Raw genomic sequence first — 24,804 nt, 5'->3', positions numbered from 1 at the left:
CGACCTAGCTGTGGGCCTAGGGCAGAGCTGCCATCAGTGAAGCCACAAGGGCAGCAGGCCAGGAGGCCCAGAGCCAGCAGGCACCTGGCTGCCGAGTCCCCTTCCATGGGCTCCGCTTCTCTCTGACCGGTGGTTCCTGTCACTTGCATGTAAGGGGACCTAATGAGAGCCTGGGACCCCCACCACAGACACCAGGGCTGGCCACAGGTCAGCGGCGTGGCCCACAGCACGTCCAGTGCCGCCGACAGCTAGGGCCCTCATGGGATGAAGTGCGCAGGGACCCGGGTGCCACACGTGGCTGCATCTGAACCATCACCAGCTTTTCTGGGGCCCCCAACCCCGCCTGCTGCGCAAAGGATGCTGCCACTGGTGACCTCCTGCCACCTGCTCTCCCGCTTGTGCCTGGGCGCCTCCAGGTTGATGAGGGCGACGGCCTCCTCGTCGGTGATGCCCTCCTCCAGGTAGAACTCCACCAGGTGCAGTACCTCTGGGGAGAGGGCACAGGGGCTGGGCTGTGGAGCCGGGCCCGGGTTCTGCGCCAGCTCCGGCAAGGGCTGGAGCTTGTCAGGGTGGGAGGAGCCGGGACAGGGTGCCATCTCAGCCTCCCAGTCTCCACTCAGCGGTTTCGTCCTGCTGAGCCCAAGCCAGGCCCCGGTGATGGCAGTGGCACTTTCTGGTCAGGCCGCACTGGGGCTGTCTCCATGGACCCACGTGTGTCGGGCAGGGTGGGCGTCCCGCTTGCCCTGGCCAGAGGCAGCTTTGTGCGGGCGTCTGCACAGGGGACTCACCGTAGGAGGAGGCGGAGAAGACGAAGGGCTGGCGGCAGTTGACGCACACGTTGCCCAGGTTGTTGAGCAGGGGGTTGCTGGTGGAGCACCGGTAGCACAGGGGGACAAGCTCCTGCGAAGGAAGCACAGAGGGCACGCTGATTCCACCGCCCGCCTCGGCCTCCAGCCTGGGCCGGTGCTGCGTGGGGACACAGGCCCCCAGCTGACCACCGCCTCCCGCCGCCTCCCGCCACGTGCTGCCATCCAGCAGGCTCCAGGCTCAGTGCTGAGCGCTCCCTGGGCTGGCACATTTATCCTCACAGTCCCTGTGGGAAGGGACAGGACCCCCAGAGAGCCAGAGACACGGCGGGAATGATGGCGCCTGCCTGTGATCCCTGTACTTGGGAAGCTGAGACAAGAGGGTCACAGTTTCACAGCCAGCCTCAGCTACTTAGTGAGATTCTGTTTTAAAGAAAAACCATAAAATAGGGCTGGGGTGAAGCTTAGGTAGAATGTTCCGTCTCCAGCCGACACTGTCAGGAGATGGGGCATGGGACCGGACCTGCTGCCCGAGCCCCAAGCAAGGGGCTGTGGGAGACAGCGCTGGCTAGGTTGGAGGGAGGTGGCCGTGGAGCCCAGGGCTGCAGGAGGGAGCTGCTGAGCCCAGAGCAGGCTCCAGGCCGGCGGGTATGGAAGGGCGCCTAGGATGAGACGGGCCCTGCGGAGGGCACAGCCACAGGCACGGGGCTGTGGGGAGCCCGGGGCAGGGCTGGAGATCGGGAAGCCAGGCCAGGGCAGAGCAGTAGGCTGGGAGGGGCCGCGTTCTCACCTCGCTGTCATGGAAGGGCTTGGAGCGGATGGTCAGGCTGCCCAGCTCGATGGACTTCTGGAACCTGGCGGGGCACCGCAGGCCCTGGAGCTTGTCGTAGGCGTGTCGGGCCAGCTTGTAGGCGCCCAGGGCCTTGCTCTGCTTGGCCAGCGTGAAGAGCGTGTTCCTGACGGCCACAGGGTTAAGGACGGCAGAGGCCACGGCGGGACTGAAGCTGGCGCTGCCCCCCCCCCCAAGCACTGTGCCGGCGCACGGCTCTTGCTGGGCCAGGAGGGGACAGGCAGGCTCCGGCCAGTGCTCTGCTCAGCTGGGCGGCAAAGGTGTGCCTCGTGGATAAGGTCCCCGGTTCTTTCCAGATATAAAGAAGGCGTCATTTCTATCAGCATTTAGCCTGGCTGAGGTTTTCTGGGCGCCCTAGGGCCGCCTGATACCCCGAGCAGGACCCCTGTTCCCTGGGGTCCCTCTGAGCCCCCCGTATCAGGCCTCTCTGATGCTGGGCGTGCCAGGCCCTGCCTGCCGTCTCCCTCCCCAGCCCGGTCCTTCTCTGGCAGCCTCGGCTCATCCCCGGAGCCAATCCAGGCCCGTCGCCAGCCCAGCAGTCCCTGTGACTCTCTACAACTCCTCTAAGTTGGGGGCTGTCAGGAGCCTCCTCTGGGTCACAGCGTGAGGCTGCAGGCGGGGGTCTAATCCAACTCCGGTGACTTCAGCAGAACTCGTTGGCAAGGCTGAACACAAGTGCTGAGGCCAGCAGGTTGGAGACGGTCCCTTCTCCAGGGTGAGGGTCCACCAGTGACCATAGCCCTAGGTTTGGGGAGGTCCCCTGAAGGTAGAGTGGCTATGCCCAGCTGTGGAGCTGCTCCAGGCCCTCCCTGGGAGGCTCCTTGCAGAAGGAAGGTCCCTTGGGGTAGGACTGAGGAGACCACACAAGACCCAGGAGGGACAACTGTGGCTTATTATATTTTTTCCTGGTGCTGGGGATTGAACCCAGGGGCATTCTACTTTTCAGCTATACCCATAGCCCTATTTGATTTTTCTCACAGAGTCTCACTAAGATGCTAAGAGTCTCACTAAGCTGAGGCTGGCCTCAAACCTGCAATCTTCCTGCCTCGGCCTCCCATGTACTGGGATTACAAGCGTGCGCCACCAAACCCGGCACAGCCGTGGCTTTTATGACTCTCAGAACAGTAAAGACACTGGCCATTTCCTGGTGGTATCTGCCTCGCAGACCCTTCGGACCGGCTCTGCTTACAGCCCAGTGGGCCTGGCTAGTGAGCAGTAGCTTCCAGGGCTCCGGGCGGACCCGCTCCTCACCTAGATGGCTCGGCTTCTGGCACAGTGCCGACTGGTGCCCTTCTTGCCAGGTGCTCCTAGGACACTGCCCTGCCGCCCTCTCCCGACGGTCCCTGACCAGGCGCAGCACACGGCCCAGGCTGCAGGCCTTGCCGCTGCTGTCCAGCTAGCCTGGCGCTCCGTACGCCTGGCAGACAAGCAGCGCCCTCCGGTCCCCGGGACGGGCCCACGGCTCCAAGCCCAAGTCGAGGCTGTAGCCGCGCCTCCCTCGGTGGCTCCTCGGAGGTCTGGGGACATGTGTTGGTCAGAGACCCGCGCTGGGCTCGGTCCAGGGAGCTCTGAAAACTAATCTTGTCTTGGCACTGGCCCTTCGCCTCCCCGGCTGAGCCTCTTCTGCAGCAAAACAGCAGAGGGAGGGCGAGCCGGCTCTTCCCTAAGGGCTGCGGGAGGGAGGGCAGCGGCTTCTGCCTGTTAAGTGCTCTGCAAAGAACTTGGGGCCATTAGAGAGAGGGCGGGATGAACGGGTGGGAGAAGGATACACTTTAGAGATGCCCGAGGGGGTGTCCTTGGTCAGGCTGTGCAGCAGGAACCGGGAGATGTTGAAGAGGGTTTCGGGCCGATGGAAGCTGAAGGGCTCCTCCTGTGGAGAGAGGACCCTGAGCACGCTGCTGCCCGCCCGCCCGGGCTGGATCCGGGTTCCGAGCAACTCCGCCACTGCGGCTCATCTGCTCTTTGGGGCCGTCCCGTGTAGGGGAGGACAGTGACGCCGGGGAGTCGCCCACGTCACCGGCCAGACGGGCAGAGCTGGGATTCAAACCCCGGGCTGATGGGAGCGGACAGTCTTCCTCCCCAGCTCCCCAGCTGCACTGCCCCAGGGTGGGCATGATTCCACTTCCCTGACCTCAACTCTCTTCAGTTAGCTCTAGAAAAGATCTTTTATGCAGTCAAGGACACAGCCTCGTGGAAGGACTTCAGCGTCTCCCAGCAGAGCCATTTAACTCCTGTGCCTCTTCCTTGCTCTCCAACAGCTAGCTGCCGGGCCATGTGCAGCCAAAGCAGCCGCCCTTGCGGTTCCTCAAGCGCGGATCCCTGCGTGCGGCACCTGGCACGGGCCCTGACAGGAGACACGGCTCCATGAATAGGCCTCTGCGCCTAGGCTGCAGGAGCGGCGTGACCACAGGGGATCTGCGCGGGGTCTGCAGAAGGTCGACCCCAGTGTGGGGAACCGGCACGCTGGGCAAACCGAGGCTGCAGTTCTTGGCTTTCTTTGTGCGGCTCCGGGGACTGAGCCCAGGGAGCCGCACCCCCAGCCCCTTTCACTTTTTGTTTTGAGACAGTTTCTCACCACGTTGCCCAGGTCAGCCTCGAACTCGCCACCCTCCAGTGCGGCTGCAGCCTGTAGCTGAACTGACGATCGCGGTACCCCCCACTTAACTGACGCTCCCGAGGGACCCTCTGGCCCTGCTCTCCCCAGGACCGCCAGGCCTTAGCCCTAGTGGTGCAGTTGTGAGGACCCGCGGCACTCTGTTTGGCTGGGAGCCCAGCACCTTCTCTTTGGGTTTCGCTTCCATTTCCAGAGCTTCCGTCAGCTCCAAGAGCCTAAGAAAACCGAGAGGCATCCTTCCCTGGGTGCGAGCCAGGAAGAAGCCGAATCCTGGTTCTGCCGCTCTAGGTGAGGACACTCGGAAGCGGCCCAGAGAGGGGGGCACTCAAGACTAGCGCCTCTTCCCTGGGAAGAAGAATGAACACGTCCCCTCCAGGCTCTCAGTGTGCTGGCAATCAGTGCTGCTCTGAGGCTGCCATGCTCAGCTTCAGTGTACCCAGCCGGCAGGCCTCTGCCCAGGCTGGACCGGGCTGAGGGGCCTCCTCCAGGGAAAGCAAGGGTTAGGAAAGAAAGACGAGGCCCCTGCTGGGGAGAGACGAGACACGGCACTGTCGCTGAGCTGCAGGGCTGGTGGAGTCTTCCTTCTTGCCTGACTTTCCTAAGAGGCCAAAAATGTGCAAAAAGGTGAGCACAGGCTTTTGGGGTGGCCTGGGGGGCGGCCTATGGAAGCCCGAGCACCACTGCTGCCGGGGGAGCAGGAGCAGCCCGCGGCCGCCGGGGCTACCCCGGGTACTCTTCCAAGGACTCTTCCATCATGAACGCACTGAGTCCTCACTGCCGTTTCAGCGTTTTGAAGAGAAGGGACCAAGGCACCGAGTAGGTAGAGGGCTTGTCCGTGGCCACACAGTGTGGCTGCAGCATGGGGCCTCCACAGTGGCCCTCTGCCCAACACAGCAGCCGTGTCTCCTCCAAGGGTGAGGGCACAGGCTCTGGGTCCAGCCGCGCTGCGCCTCAGTCTCCTCCTATGTAGAATGGGGAGGCCGGTGCGTATCTCACAGGGGCTGAGGGAGGGAACGAGCTGACACGGCAAAGCCCTTCGCACGCTGCCCTCTGTGCGGCAGGTGCTCAGTAAAGGCTGGCACTGGGGCTGTCCAGCCTGGCGCCACAGTGTGAGCTCGCGCTCGCGGTGCCACAGCTCAGCCGGCGTTGGTGGAGTGACTGGGGAGGAGCCCAGGCTGAAGCAGGGGTTGACACCCGGCACCTTCTCCCCACTGCCGCGGACTGATCGAAAGTGCCTTCATCAGAACAGTCACGGAAGACATGGCTCTCTGGAGATGACGCCGATGCTCTGGTTTTACAGAGAAGGAAACTCAGGGCCAGAGAGGGGCGCGATCACTCGAGGACACATGGCAGGTTGTGGTGGAACCTGGGGAAGCAGCACGAGCCGCGGCTTCCGTAAGTACCCGGGCCCTTCTGAGAGACAGCCCTCATCTGGCGCCTTCAGACTCTGCCCAAGTCATCAAGGCCTGAGACAAGCAATAAGAAAGGCCCACTACCGCCTGGGCTGGAATTCAGAAGCCCCTAGCTATTGCACATCACGACGGGCAGATCTAAGAAAATGGAGCTTTCTCCCGGAGGAGACCAGGACTTCCCGCAGCTCGTCCTGCCCCAGGGAGTCCCCTTCCCATCCAGAGGCCTGCTGCTGAGCGGGGCATGGTGGTACATGCCTGGAATCCCAGTACCTGGGAGGCTGAGCCAGGAGGATCACAGGTTTGAGGACAGCCTTAGCAAGCAGTGAGACTCTCATCAACCTAGCGAGACCTTGTTTCCAAATAAATAAAATTGGGCCAGGCATGATGGCACATGCTCGTAATCCCGGTACTTGAGAGGCTGAGACAGGAGGATTACAGGTTCTCGGCTACTTAGTGAGGTCCTCTGCAACCTAGTGAGACCCTGTTTCAAAAATAAATAAAAAAATAGAGCTGGGGTACGTGTAGCTTGGAGGTAGAATGGTCCTGGGTTCAATATCCAGTACCACATACACACTAAAAACCCCAAACCCTGTAGCTCTAAGGTAGGATGCCTCTGGGAAGTTCAGTCCCCAGTACCGTATAAAGGAAAAACTGAGGCCTGTCGCTGTCTCCGTGGTTGAGCTGAGCAGGTGGGGCCCCGAGTGCCTGCCCCGCCGGCCACCTTACCGTGTAGCGATGGATGGAGTGATAGCCGTGGTACAGCTCTGCCAGGTGCTGAAAGTGATGGAACTTGCCCAGCATGGAGTCCTTCTGGGTGGGATCTGCTGTGTGGCGGGAGGGAGACCTGTCACATGGTGACTGTGGCTGGGGACCAGCTACTGAGGGGGGCGTCACTGGCCACGACAGAAGAATGCCACCTGACTCCAGGCTTCGCGGCTGTCCAGCTAGCCGCACGGTGAAGTGAGCCAGGGCCCCCTCCGCGTTACAGAGCGCACGCGGAGCTAAGAAAGACCTGTGGCCTGCCGCAAGCCACCCGCGGCCTCTGTGTCTGGTCTTCCCACTCCCGCACGTGGGCCAGCTCCAGCAGAGAGCACCCTCGGTGCATCGTGGGAAGTCTTAGGAACGAAAGCGACATGGAAGCCGTTTCCCATCTCGGGTGAGACTCTGGAGAGTGTTGCTATAAAGCCATCCCTTCTTCATCTTCTCATTTAATTAAAAGAAATGTTTCTTAAGCCAGTGCTCACCCAGGTCCAGCTACAGGTTCCCAGGGAGCAGGAGAGAGAGATTCTGAATTAGCAATGCCCCTCCGACCGTAAACCCCAGGTGCCTCGACCATCCTGTTTATGGGCAAACTAGAAGATGACACATCAGATTGTGCCCCTGCCAGACAGGCGGACGGGACAATACAGCCGGCAAACACGCCTGGGGCTTTAATTAAAATGTCCCTCCTCTGATTCTATCTTGGTGCGGAGTGGGCTGGGACGCTGCTTACCTTGGGCTATGCTGAGGCACTGCAGGGACAGCATCCAGTAATAATAGGCGGCGTCGCTGAACCTGCTCTCCACCACCGCGTTGTGTGTGAGCTGCTCCAGCACCCTCACCGCCTCTCCTTGCCGCCCGGCCTTGTGGAACGCTGGGGGCCACGAAAGGACATGTCACTCGGGAGGGAGGCGAGGAGGCAGGAGGGGCTGCGGGGCTGGCGAGGGGCTGCTTTGGAAGTAAGACGCGCACGGAGCATCTGCAGCGCCTGGTTGCTGGGATGCGCGGCTCAGGCCGAAGGCTATAAATAACCAAGGCTACATCCTGAAAAAAGCACAGTGAGATGCACTCCTTTCTGGCTGGGAAGTGGCAGCCTACTTTAGGAAGGCACGGCAGAGAGAAACCCGCGCAGCCAAGACTCGGGGCGCGTGGGGGAAGCTGCTCACCCTCGCAGGCTCCGTCCTCGCTCCCACCCAGGGCGAAGCTGTGACTCCCAAGGGCGCATTGGCGGGGCCTGACGCCCGATGGAGCTCAGTGGTTCACAGGGTACTTTCTTCTTCTCCTTTTTTTTTTTTTTTTTTTTGGTGGTACTGGGGTTCCTGGAAGCCCTTCTACCTCCGGGCTACACTCCCAGACCTATTTTTTACATTTTTTTTATTTGGAAACAGGGTCTCCTAAGCCAGCGCGGGCGGCTGGCTTCGAACCTGCGCGATCCTCCTGTCTCTGCCTCCCAAGCACGGGGATTACAAGCGTGCCCACCACGCCCGGCTTTTTTTTTTTTTGTGGTATTGGGGATGGAATCCAGGGTCATGGGGTTCCAACCCGTTCTACACCTCCAGCCCTATTTTTTATTCTTTATTTTGAAGCAGGGTCTCACCGAGTTGCAGAGGGCCTCACTAAGTAGCTGAGGCTGTCTGTGAACTGTGATCCTCCTGTCTCGGCCTCCCAAATGCTGGGATGACAAGCGTGCGCCACCGCGCCCTGCTTACTGGACACTTTCAACGCTAGTTACCTCACTTCTGATTTGTGCAGAAGGGAAGTCAGCCCCCATTTTGGTAGACAATGAAATGGCCTTCAGCAGGTAGAGGCCAAAGTGTCACACTGAGATCAAGGAATGGACAGGGCCCAGCTCCAGGGGTCTGTCTTCAACAGAGTGCTTTTTGAGGTCCTCCAAAAGATCTGGCTTCATTCTCAAAGCCAGACACTTGGGAAAGCAAGCGAAAAATGTCTTCATCATTTCTCCAACTATATAGCAGAAATTTCCTGGGTACCTACCACCTGGCCAACCCCTGGGATGTGGGGGCCGCCAGTGAAGCCCCTGCAGCTGTGACCCTGCACACATGTGGGCGCTCAGTGACCTGAGTCCTCCGCCTTTCCAGAAGGAAAAGGTCTGGCCTTTGTTCCTGTCTCGTCTCCAGCCCCTCGTGTGCGTACCAAGTTACTATGGCAATGGATTCTTGGAAGGGCGACACAGACAGATGGATAGGTTGATGTGTTTTGCCCAAACATGCAGATACTTCAGCAACTGGGCGCGCTGGAAGTGCTGAAGTGGTAGAGAACACGCTGTCCTTTAATGGGGCTCTCGAGCGAGGCGCTCCAGCAGGCAGACATTTGTTCCGCAATGTGTCCGGAGGTGGCAACCGTTACTGTATGGAAGCGTGAACGAGAGCCTATGGAATACGACACGCCCAGCTTCAATTAGGAGCCGTCCTACCCGGCAGCCAGACAGCGCGGCACGGGCTCCGCAGCGGGCTCGCCCCGCTCCAAGGCCGGCTCTGCTGCTCCTGAGGACGGTGACTTGACGGCGCATCTCGCCCCGGCAGCTCTGCAGGGCTGTTGGCAAGACTCAAGGTTATGCAGGTTAAGTGCCCAGCCAGGGGCCGCACAGAGCAGGCAGTCACGCTCGTGAATTATGATTAACGGCACCAGTTAGAGCACCACGTTAGCTTTGGCTCCTGCTTCCGAAGCCGCCTTGGTCGGTGCGCCGCCCATCCACGGGCACAAAGGCCGAGGAGCGGGGGCCGCCCCACTGTCTATACAGCTGTCTACACAGCTGCTCTGGTGGAGTGAGACGTGCCGGGCGCTGCGTGCGGTTCTCTGTCTTGTCCTCGAGCACCCTGGCTCCGGTGACCTCGCTGCCACTCCCCAGCTGTGACACTCCAGGCAAACGCCTTTACCTCCTTTAACTGCGAAATGGGAATAATCCCAACAGTACGCGATCCCAGGGCTTCGAGACCAAAGGGGAAGTGCGCTGGAGTGCTCGGTGCTCGGTAACCACAGAGGCCCAGAGAGAAGGCGGGGCCTGCCTGAGGCCCAGCAGCAGGCGAGTGACGGGCCCAGGTGACTCCAAGGCCCAGTCCCCCCACCGCTCTGGCGTGTCACCAGCGACCACATCCCATCCCAGAAGCAGCTACCTGTCGTGGGACCTGCATGGCGCCGGTCTATGTGGCCTACCTTTCTGGGCTTCTTCAAAACGATCGTTCTCTGCCAGCCACTGAGCATAGGGCACATAGATGTCATCCTTAAATTCGGGGTGCTTCTCGCCCAAAGCGAAGGCCTGAGGGAGGAGCACATGCATTGCTAATGAAGCAGCCCCCGCAGCCCCCGGGAAAACATGGCACTTGGCTGAATCCATTAGGGATGTCATATTTTGCCAGCCTGACAACTCAGAGGGGGAGAGCGCCTCCCCCCAGCCACCCCCAACAACACAAAAACAAACCAGCTCTTTGAAAACAAAAGGCAATTAACAGCAATATGCAAGCGACTGGATTCAATAACAACACAGTCTGTTTCTGGACCACAGAAGCAGCACAGAATCGGAAACATTTTATTTTGAGAGTTTGCGTGGGCTCCTGTAGCGCTGCAAACAGATTTCTTTTAATTGCAGGCGACACCTAAGGAAACAGGATTGACATTATCATCGTCACTGCTTATTAGCTGTCGAAGATGACTGCTGATGTGGTGCTGTACCGCCCCAGCCACCCGTCCAGCCAGGAGTGGGAACCGGGCGAGGGAGAAAGTCGGCCTGAGGCCGGAGGACTCAGTGGTTTTAAGGTGCTGTCAGTCATGCTGCCTGCAGAAGCTCCTGATAAATGTATCTGGAGAAGCCATCATTGCTTCTGTGCCCGCCCCACTTTTATCAGTGACCTGTCACCTCCCCAAATGCAGGTGCCCAGAGGGCAGATGAAAGTCAGACTCTCTCACCCAGAAGGGCCTTGCCAGCACTCCAGGAAGCCGAGCAGCAGGCGGGGCCTGCCTCCAGGCACGGTGGAGCTGGAGGGGGCTGTCCTCACTGCCCCACCTGCCTCGGCCAGGCTAGTACTTCGCACCTGCCCAGCATCCCAGAGGCATTGAGGTTGGGGGCAAGTGGGGAGGGGAGAGCTGCCCCTGAAACGACTCTGGCATCCTGTGCTTGGAAAATACGGATGGCATTTTCTGCGAAAATACCACTCGGCAGGTTTTAAATATCACGCAGGTGTGTCTGCACGTGAGCCTGCAGCGGGGGTCAGAGGCGGCCTGGACTGGCAGCAGACGCTGAAGCTGTCCTCACACTCGGATCCAGTGCCTGCCTGCCTGCCATGGGCTGGCCTGGCCTGGGGGCAAGAATGGCTTCCTGAACAAGTAAATGAATGAACAGACAGAGTTGTCTTATGGGGAGGCCCTCAGAGACCTGAGGGCTCGGAAAATTGGAGGGCGACGCTCCTCCGGCACCGGGGCGCTCCCCCCCATCCGTCCGCCAGCCTGGGCCCAGGCCCAGGGGCCGCGCCTCACCTCGTCCCAGCGCTGGGTCTCCACGTGCAGCTGCACCAGGGACTTCAAGTCGCCGATCTTCAGGTAGGTCTCGGCGGCATAGCCCGGGTTGTCCAGCTTCCTGAAGTAGCGGGCGCACATCAGCAGGGGCTCGCGCTCAGCCTTGTCCAGCTTCCGGGCGATGTCGATCAACCTGGAGACGCGGGGAGGGCAGGCGAGAGGGATGCCGTGAGGGGCCCGAGGGAAGCAGGTGCGGGGCTGTGTCTCCTCAGCAGGCCTGTGTCGCTCAGTCTTCTAAACTCAGTGTCGTGGCCCTGGGAGGTGCTCAATGTGTGACTATTAACTGAGTGAATACAACGGGGCATGGTGATGCACGCCTGGAATCTCGGTGCTTGGGAGGCTAAGACAGGAGGACTGCAGGTTTGAGGCCAGCCTCAACAAGTAGTAGTGAGACTCTCATCAACCTAGCAAGACCCTGTTTCCAAATAAGAAATAAAATTGGGCTGGACATGTAGCCCGAAGGTAGAATACTTCTGGGTTCCATCCCTAGTACCACACAACCAATCAATAAGTGAGTGAGTACAGCCAGGCCCGCTGGCATATGCTTGGAATCCCCAGCCCTTGGGAGGCTGAGCCAGGAAGATGACAGGTTCACGGCCAGACCCAGGAACTCAGTGAGGCCCTCTGCCACTCAGTGAGATCCTCTTTCAAAATAAAAGAGAAAATTGGGCTGGAGGTATAACACAGAGGTAGAATGCCTCTGGATTCAATTCCCAGTACCCCACGCGCACACACATTTTCTGGAATACATTCCAGAAACACGGCCAGGACTAGGAAAGGCCGCCCTGCCCCTGTGGGACACGGTCTGCACGTGAGATGGCCTTGACAGGAGTCACGACTCTGTCCAGCAGGATCTGGGCACAGAGACGAGCGCCTGGCGGTCCGCTCCCAGGTAGCAGGACGGCGCCATGAGCTTTCTTCCCCATGTGTGGCCGCGCTGAATTCGCCCCACCCTAAGGGGTGAGTTCTGGTGTCAGTCTAGGGCAGAGGTGAAGCGCTCTGCCCAGAGCCCACAGCCAGGAAGAGGCAGAGTACTCTTTCTATTCTACCAACATTTTCGAAATTCCCACAGGACAGCAGAGGCTGGAGGGTGAGCACTCAGAGCCTGGCTCGCGGGAGGAGGAGCCTGTGTGGGCAGCTCCGGCCTGGGAGGAAGGCTGCGGGAAGTCCTGGCTGGGTCCTCGCCTGCCCCGGTGCCGACCACAGGGAGGGACCGCGGGGACCCGCTCACCACGTCTTCTCAGCGGTAGCGCCCGCTGCGCCTGGGCCCGGCTGGCTGGGACGTGCTTCTTGGCCAGGCCAGGGCTGGAGCGAGAGCAGCTCTCTCCGGGCCAGGGCTCTGCCCAGCCCGCTCTCTGTGAGAAGGGAAGGGGAGCGGCTGCAGCAGATCCCTGCCTCAGAGACAGGCAAGCTCGGGAGCCTGTCAGTCTGCACTGAGAATCATAATAGCATCTAAAAATAACACTGCTCGGCAGAGAAAGGACACATTTTTCGGGAAGGTGGCACGGGCAGCCTCTTAACGCTTCGAGCCCCCACCCACCAAACCGGATGTCCCTGGAGGGGAGGCACCTTTTACAGCCGGAGTTGGCGAAGGGACAGAACGGGCTTAATGTGTCATTCTTGAACGAGTGAAGTGTCCCCAGGGTAACCTGACACTGCACTTACAAGTGAGAGAGACATGAAAAACCAGAGGGAGAGGGGCCCTCCATCTGCCTGGCTCTTGTCTCTAGCATCCCTTTTATAAAAAAAGAGTACTTGCGGGAGCCGGCACGGTGGCACACACCTGTAATCCTAGTACTCGGGAGGCCGAGATTCTCGAGGACAACCTCAGCAAGGAGTGAGATTCTCAGAAACCTTGTGAGTCCCTCCCTCAAAATAAAAAATAAAATAGGGCTGAGACGTAGCTCAGAGGCAGAATGCCCCTGGGCTCAATCCCCAGTACCCATCCCCCCAACACACACAAAAGAATTGTTACGGGGCAAAATCTGTACCTCTGTCTTCATAACACACTATTTATATTATGCATATCAGTTATTTACTGAACTCAGGGGCATTTTACCTCCAAGCTTTACCCCAGTCCTATTTCATTATTTTTTATTTTTGGGGGGGGGCGCCTGGGGATGAAACCCAGGGGCACTTAACCTCTGAGCTATACCCCCTGTCCTATTTTTTATGCTTTATCTTGAAACAGGGTCGAATTTGCAGAGGGCCTCACTCAGTAGCTGAGGCTGTCTGTGAACCGTGATCCTCTGGTCTCAGCCTCCCAAATGCTGGGATTACAAGCGTGAACCACCACACCTGGGTATTATTTTTTATTTTAAAGCAGGGTGTCTCCTTATGTTGCAGAAGGCCTCACTAAGTTGCCAAGGCTGGCTGTGAATCTGCAATCCTCCTGTCTCAGCCTCCCAAGTATTGGGGTGACAGGCATGGGCCACCAGGCCTGTCTGGAACACTTTGTTTTTAGACAAGAGAAGGATGAGGTGCTGGGTCATTCAAAGGTCCCTCTGTGAGGGCCACACTCTAGTGTCCCCTCCACCCTACTCCACTGCCCGGGGGCTTCCCGCAGCACAGCCCTGAGGGCTAACAAACACCTCAGCCTGGCTCTGAGCAGGCAGCCGGCCCATTCCGGCTGCAGCAAGCCCCCCCCCCCAACTCCACACCTCTCGCTCCACCCAGGGCTCCTGTGCCCCTGCGTCCTCCTGCCCACATTCCTTCCGCTCCCTGCCATCTCTACCACTTGAAATTCCTCCACGGCCCCTTCATGCAGAGCTCCGCCCAAGAGGCGCCTCTGGTGGCCTGTCCTGTCCCGGGGGCTCTGAACTGCTCCTGTTCTGTTGGGTTCCTACCAGCACAGGAGCGGTGGGCACTATAGTGGCCCGGATGGAGTCTTAAGCTCCGCCCTCACTCCCCAGCTGCTCGGCCTTCTGGGATCACAGTGTCCCTGGAGGATCAGTTTCCCCATTTGCAAGCCGGGTGCAGAAGCACCAGCCCTGGCCTGTGGGAGAATCCGAGGCCTGCCAGGTGGGGGCAGCTCTGCCGTGGGTGTCACCCGCCCCCGGGGCCCCACAGGCTCCTCACAGGCTTACTGCCCTGTTCACCTCGGTCCCCCAGAGAGCCTACTTGCTTCCGTTTGGCTTAGATACTTAGAAGCACACTTTTCCCCGCTGCCAGTCAAAGCCCAGAGCTGACGTGACGACACGGTGCCGAACGCTCCCGGGGCGGGGCTGGAGCCTACATGTCCACCCAGCCGTGGGCGCCGCTGATCTCGATGGCCTTGCCGTGCTCCCCCGCCGAGATGTACATCTCCACCGCGGCCCTGGGCTCGTTGGTGTTCCTGGCCCAGTCGGCCTGCTTGGCGATTAGCATCTTTGTCTCCTTTGGGTCTCCAGACCCAAGGAAATCCTGAGGAAGCACAGCAAACAAAACACCCGGGTGAGGACTTCCCGTGCCAGCATTACGTCAGGCGGCCGCACGCCAGGCGGGCCCTCAGGATGCGGCGTGTGGGCCGGGGGGCCAGCCCCAGGTGTGCGGGAGCAGAGCCCGGCTGCCCGGGTGCTCCTGGGGTGGGCCCGCCCAAGGACTCTGGCCCTCGCGTTTCCTTCCTTTCGCACTTGGGGACATTTTTCTTCAGCTAAACAGCACCTTCCTGACTCCCTGACGTCCTTGGGTAAACTCTGCAGAGTGGGGGCTGTGAGGAGGTCACCTCACGCCTCTCTCCCTGGGTTTGACACGTGTGTGGCTTGTCTCGCAGAGTGGCTGGACCACCTGGCCGCACCGTTTCAAATACTCAGGCCCGTGATCTTTACTCACCTAACGTGGGCGACACCACACGCCTCAGAGTGGGGCTGGGCACGGGGCGCCCTCAGCTGAGACAAGGTGAGCTGGGTTAGGGCCTCCCTTGCCGCCGCACTGTGGCGTGTTCCGCCACTGCATTAGGACAGGCGCCTGAATTCGGGGCGTCTTCCCACTGGCTCTGTCTCCAGGGCTCTGCCTGGGACAGAGGAGAAGCAAAACGGTCTTAGGCGAATCACTCCTCAACGGAATGGCACGGAGCTCTGTCCTGCGGCCAGGCCTGCAGGAGGGGACCTGGTCCAAGACAGGCTGGAAGGAAGCCACGGGTGACCTGCAGCAGGGGAGGGGCCTGAGAGAACCAGGAGGAAGAGAGGCCTGTGGTCCTTCAACCCAACGGTGGGCCTGGGCAGGCTGTACCAGCTCCCCTGGGTTCACACTAGGAGTGTGAGAAGTGACTTCAGAAAATCTCTTTTCAGAGTGCAATTGCCATAGTTGAGGCAGCATGGGTGCAACCTCTTTTTTTTTTGGGGGGGGGCAGTACTGGGGATGGAACCCAAGGGCATTCTACCTCTGAGCTACACCCCAGCCCAATTTTTTATTCTATATTTTGAAACAGGGTCTCACTAAGTTGAGGAGGATGGCAAGTGAACCTTTGATCCTCTTGTCTCAGCCTGTCAAGTGCTAGGGTTACAAGCGTGTGCCACCACGCCCGGCTGGGTGCAACATTTTTAAAGGTGGGGTTTTCAAAAAGGGAGACTGAGAGCCGGGCTAGTGGCTTGCACCTGCAATGCCAGTCCTTGGAAGGCGGAGATGGGAGGATTGTAGGTTTTGGCCAGCATCAGCCACTTAGTAAGGCCCTCTGTTTCAAAAAATAAAAGATAAAATAGGGCTAGGGGATTGGCTCAGAGGTTGAATGCCCTTAGCTTCAATTCCTAGTACCACATGCACACACAAAAAGGGGAGACTGAAGGTGGGTGTGGTAGCCCTTGCCTGTATTGGGAGTATTGGGAGGCTAAAATAGGAAGATGGCAGGTTCAAGGCCAGCCTCAGCAACTTAGCAAGATCCTGTTTCAAAATAAAGAGCTGGGTATAGTAGTATGCACTCATAATCCCAGTAGTTAGGAGGCTCGACAGGAGGATCACAGGTTCATGGCCAGCCTCAGCAATTTAGTGAGGCCCTCCACAACTTAGTAATGCCGTTTCAAAATAAAGAACAAAATAGGGCTGGGGGTGTAGCTTGGAGGTAGACTGCTTCTGGGGTTCAATCCCCTGTACCATAAAATAAATAAATAAATAAATAAATAAATAAAAACTTTAAAAAAGGACTTGGGAGTATAGCCTAGAGATAAAATGCCCTGGGTCCAAACCCCAGTACGAAGGGAACAAAGGAGGAGAGAATGAGCGTGCTCACCGCCCAGAGCTGCATCACGAGGAGCCGCAGCCTGGTTGGGAGTGCTGTGGCCCGCAGAGAGTGCCCTGCATCAGCCTCACAGAGTATTAGAAACAAAAACAAAACAACTTCCCCAGGACTAGCACTCATCTGTCAGAAAAATACAGTCAACTGTACGCTAAAAACTCCCGGGAACAATTAGCTCATTTATTTTCCCATTTGCTTTTAGAATAATTATGTGGCCCCTAAAGTCATCTATCAGGCTGGCCTAAGGCAACCAAATGTTTGGGGAGGGTTGAGGAAGGGCATCGTTTACGGATGCTGAGGTCCCAGTCGATGACAGGGCCATCGGGCCATCCTCTGAGCACCCGGGAGGGCTGGGCGAGCCCCGCCTGTGCCTAGTGTGCTGCGAGACACCGTGCTCTGCCGGCTACTCCGACCAACGTCTGCCCTTCGTGCCCCACAAAGCTGCGGACCCTGCCTACCTGCTGGTCCAAGAGGACTGCAGCGAGTGCTCAGCGGCCTCAGGGGGCCAGGGAGAAGGGTCAGAGGGGGCCACGAGTTTGGGCTGTGAGGGGAGGCACCGCGCCGCCTCCTCCAGCCCAGCAGCCCGGCGCAGGGGGCCGTGACTAACTGAAGCTGAGTCTAAACGGCTCCTCCAAGGCTTGGCAAACTGGGTTTTCAAAGGCCTTCTGCTTCCATGAAGTTAATGTACACGTTACCTGGGGACTGCGGCAAAGACTTTGTCCTCAAGTGGACAGAGAGAGGCCGTGCTGAGTGATGAATGAGACTAAACAGTGTCCTCATGCTTGGTGATTTTGATAAGAACCTACTACATAAGAGTCAAGAGCATTATAATTCCCTCTATCACCATATAAACATGTCACTTATCCGGAAAGCATACAATTTATTTGTACGTGGGAATGTAATTTAAAAATTTTCCGAAAACCAGATTGAATCTTGGGAAGCAATTTTCAAGTAAACACAAACATGCCATGTTAATAAGTACTCTATTCCCCACCCCCAACATAATGTGTACGTACACATTTTCTCAAATTCAGACTACCATGGGGGGGGGGCTTGAAACGGAACCAACCTACTTGGAACCGTGACCAAAAACTAAAACCCAAAACAAGCCCGGGTATTTACCTTCCTAGAGAGACAGACCAGATGGAGTGTGTAAATGGGCCGCATTTCGGGGGGGAGACAATGGGCACAGAAGCAGCAGAGGCATGAGGCGGGCCAAGCAGAGGCAGGAGGGGCCGGGCAGGGCGAGGTCTAAGGGCATCTGCTGCGTGGTCCTCAATTTCCTAACCTTTCTACAGCCGGGATTGGTACAGGGCTTTAGACCTGATTCAGGGCAATTCTGGAGCTGAAGCGAGCTCCGGCTCTTTTACCCCCGGAGGAGGTGGAGGCTTAGCTACAAGCAGAGCCTTTACTCCAGCCCCGCCCATGCCCTGCTCTCTGCATGCCGAGCAAGGCCTTTTCCACTGCTCCATAGCTGCCAACCGGGGAACATTCCAGGAAGGGCATCGGTCCCCAACGCCACTTGGTCCGGCCACTCCTGATTCCTAAATCTTCCTCTAGGCATCAGAACCTGTGCGTGCTGGGGGCAGGGATGCTGGGATGGAACCCAGGGGCGCTGTACCTCTGAGCTACAGCCCCATCTCTATTTTATATTTTTATTTGGTAACAGGGTCTCACTGAGATGCTGAGGCTTGACCACATGCCCGTGACCCTCCCGTTTCAGCCTCCCGAGTCCTAGGATTACAGGTGTGCGCCACCATGCCCAGCTCATTGGATCCTTTCGTTTAAGGTTTCATTCCCAGTTGAGATTTTGTTATCCCCAGAAGGAGAGATACACTGACTGAAGTGTTCTCGGTACAAATGTTTTATGAAATCTTGTGTGTGTGTGTGTGTGGTGGGAACGAGGTGGTGGGGAAGTAAGACGCAGAGGAAAAGGCAGGGGCTCTGATGCCCTCGGGGCTAAGGTCTGAGTGAAGGGTCAGCAAGGTGGAGACCTGGGGCTGGCCCAGGCACAGGTGGACATAACTCCTGGGCCACATCATGACTGGGTTGAGTCGAGCACAACCTTCAGCCCCAGCATCTACAGATGGTGTGAGATACAAGAACACAGCCATCTTTGGGAATGGCCAAGCAGGAAAAAAAAAGATGGGCCAATGTTCCCACCTTGAACTTGTGGGCTAAACAGTTGCATTAACAACGGCTAACTGGCTGTGGCTGTCGACTCATTTTGAAACACCAAGAGCCTCCTGGGAGCTCCCTGCACCCAGGCTCTCCCACCCCGCTTCAGCTGCACTGCTCTGCTCCCGAGCTCCACCGCTGCCCATCAGGCGCGGCCACGCCTGCCAGGCGGGTGAGGCTCCCTGCTGGCAGCTCCTCAGCGCTGGGAACCTGGGCACACTGTCCCGTGTGGTTGGTGAAGCTGGCGTGGATGAGAGCGCACTCATTCTTGGTGGCTCCGATGAAGGTCTGAGAGAATGCGTACGGGGAAGCCCTGAAGCCACTCGACGAGGGCACACGCACTGGACGGACGCACAGCCCATTCAGCTGCTGCTGCTGAAGCCTGAGCTGCCGTGTCTGTGCCTCTGATGTGAGGCTTCGAGGTCGGCTTTAGGTCACGTTCAACCAGCAGCCACAGACAGTCCCTTTGTTTCAGGATCTCCCGTGCCCTCCGGTTTCCGTCCGCACTGCCTCCTGGACACAGCCCTCGGACACCAGAGGTGAGGGTCTGGGGGCTCAGGGGCAGCCTGGCCCCAGGACGGGGGGTGGATTACCTTGGCGTGCTCGAACATGCGCAGGTCGGTGTACATGTCGAGCGCGAGGTTCTCGTGCCCGCTCCTCTTGTACAGTTTGGCGGCCTCGTGAAACTTCCCCTGGTAGGAAAACACATCTGCCAGAAACAGGTCATTGTTGGTCTCTCCTCGCTTCTTCCTCTCCTGGAAAAATTAGAAGCACAGGAAATGGCCTCCACAGCTGCGGGCAGGAAGCAGCCTTTACAAAGGTCGGACGCTGCTATTTCAAGCCCCTGGGCCTCCCCACTGGAAGCCCTGCGGCTCCTGGGCTGTTGTGTCTCGCACCTACCTGACTGGTGGGAACTCCTGACAAGAAAAGCTGACTCTTTTTCCAGATCAGTCAAGATCAAAAAGGATGCAAACCTTTGTTTAATGGAAATTCCTCAGGGCGACTTTCCTGTCTGTCCTTCTCAGGGAGCGGCCGGGCAGTGTGCAGTGTGCGCTACCGACTCAATTATGGCCCTATGCTCCCAAGAGCCCTCAAACTGCCGGGCCTGGCTGGTGGAGCGGAGCCCGGGATGAAGACACACCGGAGAAAGTTTAGGGCCTCTATCCAAGATGGAGGCCAGAGGAGCGGCAAGAGAGCCTTACCACGTCCTTGATTCTAAAGAGAAGGTAAGAAATACCACGTGCTAAACACCCACGACATGCTAGCTACACGCTTTATACAACACCCCCGCTTTACTGCTCACTGTGACCCGAGTACTGCCACCCGAGCGGCAGGCACACGGTGAGGACTGGTCACACGGTCACACGGTGAGGACTAAACCTGGTTCCGGCCTTTGTGCCCCACGCTACCACCTTCAGAAGTGATGGTCCCCAACGACACACCCGTGTGCACCTACACACACGCCCGCGCACACACCTAGCAGCGCCGAGGATGAAGAGGAGTTCCCTGCACACCGCTCCTCCGGTGTTAGCGAACGCTCATTAGCCTAATGCTCAAGTATCTGCAAACACTCGACAGCACTCAGCCCCTCGCCCCCACGGTGGCCTCTTGCTTGTCTTCTAGCAAGCGTAGCACACTGGAGGAAGACGAGCCGTGGAATCAAACTTCCACAGGCTGGTGAAAGTCTCAACAGCTGGAAGCAAGATGCTTCCCCGGCCACGGAGTGACTTTTTAAGAAAGCCTTGATATAGTCCAGGCTAGTCAGCCAAAGAGACGGACTCCTAAGTTAGAAATTAATTAAATCTTGCAGTGAGGTAACAAGGAGGCTTCAGCATGATGAATTTAGGCCACAGATGATCACCAGGACAAAAAAAAAGGACCTGTGCACATTTATTATTCGGCACAACAAACACCCATCGTGTGACAAGCCTTGTGCTGAGCCCAACGGGCAGAGCGCCGAGGAGAGGAGAGGCCGGCAGGAGCCCACAGCCTGGGCAGCCCATGACGGCTGCCACTCACTGGGTCTGCTCCACGCCCCCGGGCACGGCTGATAGGTAGACTGTTTAAAATCCTAGGACAGAAAGACAGATCCATTTCTTCTTACGGTCAGTGCCATGACAGCTCACCTATCCAACAGGAACCTCCATTCTCTGGAATAGTGCTTAACACCAAGAGGGGCCCTTAAGGTCTCAGCGCAGTCAGACGGGATCATGCAAGCACCTTTCTTTTGACAAGAGACAATCTTACGAGGCTCACCAGCCTTCCAGCTCCCATCCCACTAGGAGAGGCAGGTACTTTGAACTCAGTGAAACATCACAAATAAGGGAGCTGGTTCTGAGAGACCAGGTTCTTTTGTGTAGAGAAATCTTAGGTCCCGTGGCTTCGGACTGAGACACGCAGATCCAGGGCAGTGACTCCAAGCCGCCCTGAGAGGTGGCAGCACTGGGAGATAGATGGCCCTGACAAGCCCTTCGCCACCCAGGGGGCGAGCGCAGGAGGCTTGGAGGCGCCACAAGGCCATGCCGGGGTAGGAACGGCAGCACGCGCTTGGGAGCAAGGCCAGACGGGCGTGAAACCCGGCGTGGGGACAGACGGGGCTCTCTAGGCTGTAGCTGCTTCATGCATCAGGTAGGGGCAACAGTGGCACCTGCTCAGGAGGCGGGGAGACTCTGAGGGGCACAGGCTGACTCCACGGATGGAGCTGAGCTCTGCCGCCTCCCAGCCCTCTGCCCACCGGGCTTGGCCCGGAGCTCTCCACGACAGGGGCTTACTCTGCTGAACTGAATCGGGGGGACAAGACACTTGCCGATTTCCTCAGCTTCCATCTGGGAATTCAAATGTATCTCACATTCCCTTAGCCTCACAATAAATCTGTTCAGGAGAAAAAATATGTATGCCTTTTTACAGACAGTCAGACAGCACTGCGATACACAGGGATTAAGAATAGTGTCTTCCGTCACCCAGCAAATGGTGCATTCAGAGTCAGCTCTTTTAGCCCGCCCCAGGCCGGCTGGCTTTGGTTGCCAAGGCCGGCCTCATCCAGGACCAGCGGGGCTGGGCTCCAAGCGCTGGGCGCTCAGTTCCGCCTGCAGGCCTCTTCTCAGGCTCATTTCTGGGGCTGGGGCATCCAGTATGTGCCTTTGGGAACTGATTCCCATACTGGCAGACTCCTGGAGTGAGCTAACCGCCTCTCCAGGGTGCTAACCAGGTACTAAGAACAATTTCCTCCTCACAGAAATCCTGGGAGACAGGGCTGATCCCGTGTCACAGACAGGAAACCAAAGCTCAGCGAAATGAGGAAGCTGCCCGCCTTGTCCAGCTAGCAAGTGACGGACTGCACCCGACTCCGGGCACCATCTCCCCTGTGTTAAGACTGAGGCCTGGATGGCTACGTGCCAGAGGGCTGTCCCCGTGTCCCCTGGGCGACGCCTGCTGGGAGGGCGGGCAGAGCCTGCGCTTTGTGGAGGAGGAAGGTGGCCTCACCCTTTACCTCAATGCTGCTGATGAGCTCTAGGTATCGCAGGTCTTGTACTCGCGTGAAGGCCTATGGGGAAGAAACAAAGAGTGAAGTCAGCCGCCTTCTCCGGATTGGCCGGGGGGGGGGGGGGGGAGGGAAGTGGAGCTCTGGAAAGGGAGGCAGGACGGAGGGAAAGCAAGCATTGATTAATCATCGCCTGCTCAGGGGGGCTCGCCACCCACAGAGGCACGGCCTTATCCCGAGGATTAGTCCGTTCAGAGAAGTCCCTGTGGTGGCCCTGGCGTCAATCATGTTGGGATTAGGTAAAACACAACTCTGATACTGCGTCCGTCCGGAGACTCCATCCCCAGGGAGGACACTGCGGCAGAGCCCGCGGGCTAAGATGCGCTGACAAGAGATGCACGCGCCTGTTGATGACTTGGATGGAAAGCAGGAGACAGCTCTGCTTACCCAACGGTGCCATAAACACAGGGCACCCAGAGCCCACGGTGTGGCACAGAGGGAGAGGAGGAGGGGAAGCTGAGAAGGAATAAAGATGGTTTCTGAAAGGAGGGGAGGCAGGGAATGAGTCACTCTGAGCGTCTGGAAGGCGAACTCTTAACGTAAATCTCGAAAGCACATCCTCGCCTCGGACTCACAGTAAAGCTAGGGACTTTAACCCATGGGCTGCTACAAGTTTCTGAGGAACGGGCAAACTGGTGTCAGCCAAGCCCCCTTTGCGGCTCTCAGATTCTGCGAGGGGTTTAGAGGAATGCCAGCCCTTCACGTGTGTGGCTGTGCTGCCAGTATCTCCGCCCTGCTGTGCCTTTTTACATTGTCCCATTTGAAACGGGCCACCCCAGGCCTAGAGGCCTTTATAATTAAAAATGCTAAACAAGCCTGACCACTGAGGGCCTCTGCTTAGCTACAGGACATCCTCCCTCCTAAAAAGACAGGGAAGTGATCGTCGTCCGGCCACACTGCTACACAGATGACCACGAGGTGACTTCACCCTTTATCCCGCACGGCCAGGCATCCTGTCAGAGACCAGGACCAGAGATGAATGCAAGTGGGCCTGTCCCCCTCCCCCGTTCAGTAGCCCACATTCAGAGAAGGGAGGCAGGCAGATGAAACAGCACTAACCCTCCCTGAGCCGAGAGCTATCCGAGTGCGAGCCACATATCCTTGGGAAACAGGTTCCCTGAGCACAGGCAGGCGGCAGGATTAGGCACACCACCACCAGGCGGGCACCGGGGTTTCTTCTTGATTGTTTTGTTTCATTTGGAGACAGAGTCTCACTGTACTGCCCAGGCTGGTCTTGAACTCATAGGCTCAAATGATCCTCCTGAATGGCTGGAATCACAGGCCCTGCAGGCACACACCACCTCGGCTGCCAAAAGGGTTTTCTTGAAAAGGAGTTCACAGGGAGGGCAAGGCCTGGGGCACACGCCTGGAATCCCAGCTCTTGGGAGGCTGAGACAGGAGGATCCGGGGTCACGGCCAGACTCAGCTACATAGTGAGGCCCTTTGCAACTGAGTGAGACCTGTTTCAAGATAAGGAATAAAAAACTGGGCTGGGGGTGTAGCTCGGAAGTAGAATGCCCCTGGGTTCCATCCCCAACACCACAAAAAAAAAAAAAAAAAAAAGAAGGCAAGACAAGCCAGGTGTGGGGGCCACACCTGGAATCCCAGCTCTTGGGAGGCTGAGACAGGAGGATCACAGGCTCACGGCTAGCCTCAGCAACTTAGTGAGACCCTGTTTCAAAATAAAATAAAATAGGGCTGGAGGTATAGCTTAGAGGTAAAACATCCCTGGGTTCCATCCCCAGTAAAACACACACACACACACACACACACACACACACACACACACACACACGGCAGATATCACATGGGCGAAGGATCAAGGCCACACTCACTGGAGGTCGTGTGAGTCACCTTCTAGATTTGGGTTTCCTTTAGGCCAGCGCTGGCAAGCGCCAGAGAAAAGCAGCAGTCATCCGGCTTCTGGGGCTTTTCAGCCGGGGGTGGGGCTTGCGCCCCTGTCCCACTTCTGGGCCACAGCCCTCTTCTCTGGGAAATGGACCAGCTGGCAACACCCTCTCCTAGGATCTTGTGGTTCTGCCACACTGGGTTTTAAATTTGAGAAATCCCGTGAGAAATCCGTTCCTGAGTGCCCCCAGCCATGACACATCTGCAGAGTCAGGGTGCCTGGTCGGAGCGGTCAGAGTCACAAGGTCTGTGAATAACCACAGCAGAGGGAAGCGCGCCGCGGCGCTCCCGGCAGGCCCTGAGCAGCTCTCCCCTGCCACCTAGCGGGGCGCCCGTCTATGCCGGGAGCCACCCTCACAGCCTGTGCGCAGAGCGGCTGGTGCGGTGGAAGCGGAAAGGTTGGGGAGTCAGGTTTGGATAAAATACCAAGTCCGAGTCTATGGCCAAAATCCTGAGGCTTTTCTAAACATCATGTTGCCCACAGTAACTATATATACAATTTTTTGTCAATGAAAATAACTAAATAAACGGTGTTCTAAAAAATCGTATGCTTTAAAACCATCCCTTTTATTCCCAGGGAGTGTTCTGGGGACGCAGGATGGGGGCTCCAATCTGCTGAGCGAGCGCCTATCCCACCGCAGGCACGGAGCTAGGCAGCGCCACGCTGACACGACCAGGAGGCAGCGTTTGGTTTCTAAGTGTTAGGTGATGGTCTAGAGGGAAGACTCTTTAAGTTTTATTCCCAGCTAAAACAAACAAAACACACACATCTTAGGAATCCTTTGTTATTCATCCTTCCTGGCATTTCTGGGTGGGGCAGAAGGAAGATCGCGCTGGGGAGATGCTTCCAGTCCTTTCAATTCCTTGCGATTTTTTGTAGTCGTTTTTGTGGTTTTTTTTCAGGTACTGAGGATGGAACCCAGGGGCATTCTACCTCTGAGCTCCACCCCCAGCCCTATTTTTTATTCTTTTTTTTGAGGGTCTGGGGATGGAACCC

The 24,804-nt window shown here is 57.8% G+C and overlaps 1 protein-coding gene across 1 annotated transcript in view; it reads right to left on the bottom strand.

The window, feature by feature from the left end:
* The window catches only part of IFT122 (intraflagellar transport 122), a gene marked incomplete at both ends in the record, with an annotated part of 79,502 nt that overhangs the window by 1,634 nt on the left and 53,064 nt on the right, over positions 1 to 24,804 (bottom strand). Inside the window, 11 exons of the mRNA XM_080718168.1 lie at positions 368 to 487; positions 789 to 900; positions 1,597 to 1,762; positions 3,426 to 3,526; positions 6,409 to 6,506; positions 7,175 to 7,315; positions 9,616 to 9,718; positions 10,933 to 11,104; positions 14,207 to 14,373; positions 18,952 to 19,113; positions 21,849 to 21,902. Coding sequence (XP_080574294.1) covers positions 368 to 487; positions 789 to 900; positions 1,597 to 1,762; positions 3,426 to 3,526; positions 6,409 to 6,506; positions 7,175 to 7,315; positions 9,616 to 9,718; positions 10,933 to 11,104; positions 14,207 to 14,373; positions 18,952 to 19,113; positions 21,849 to 21,902 — 1,396 coding nt within the window. The remainder of the gene's footprint in view (positions 1 to 367; positions 488 to 788; positions 901 to 1,596; positions 1,763 to 3,425; positions 3,527 to 6,408; positions 6,507 to 7,174; positions 7,316 to 9,615; positions 9,719 to 10,932; positions 11,105 to 14,206; positions 14,374 to 18,951; positions 19,114 to 21,848; positions 21,903 to 24,804) is intronic.

The sequence above is a fragment of the Muscardinus avellanarius genome (genome assembly GCF_963383645.1).
Source record: "Muscardinus avellanarius genome assembly, chromosome: 22".
NCBI classification, from domain to species: domain Eukaryota; kingdom Metazoa; phylum Chordata; class Mammalia; order Rodentia; family Gliridae; genus Muscardinus; species Muscardinus avellanarius.
This window is presented reverse-complemented; position numbering and strand designations above follow the sequence as displayed.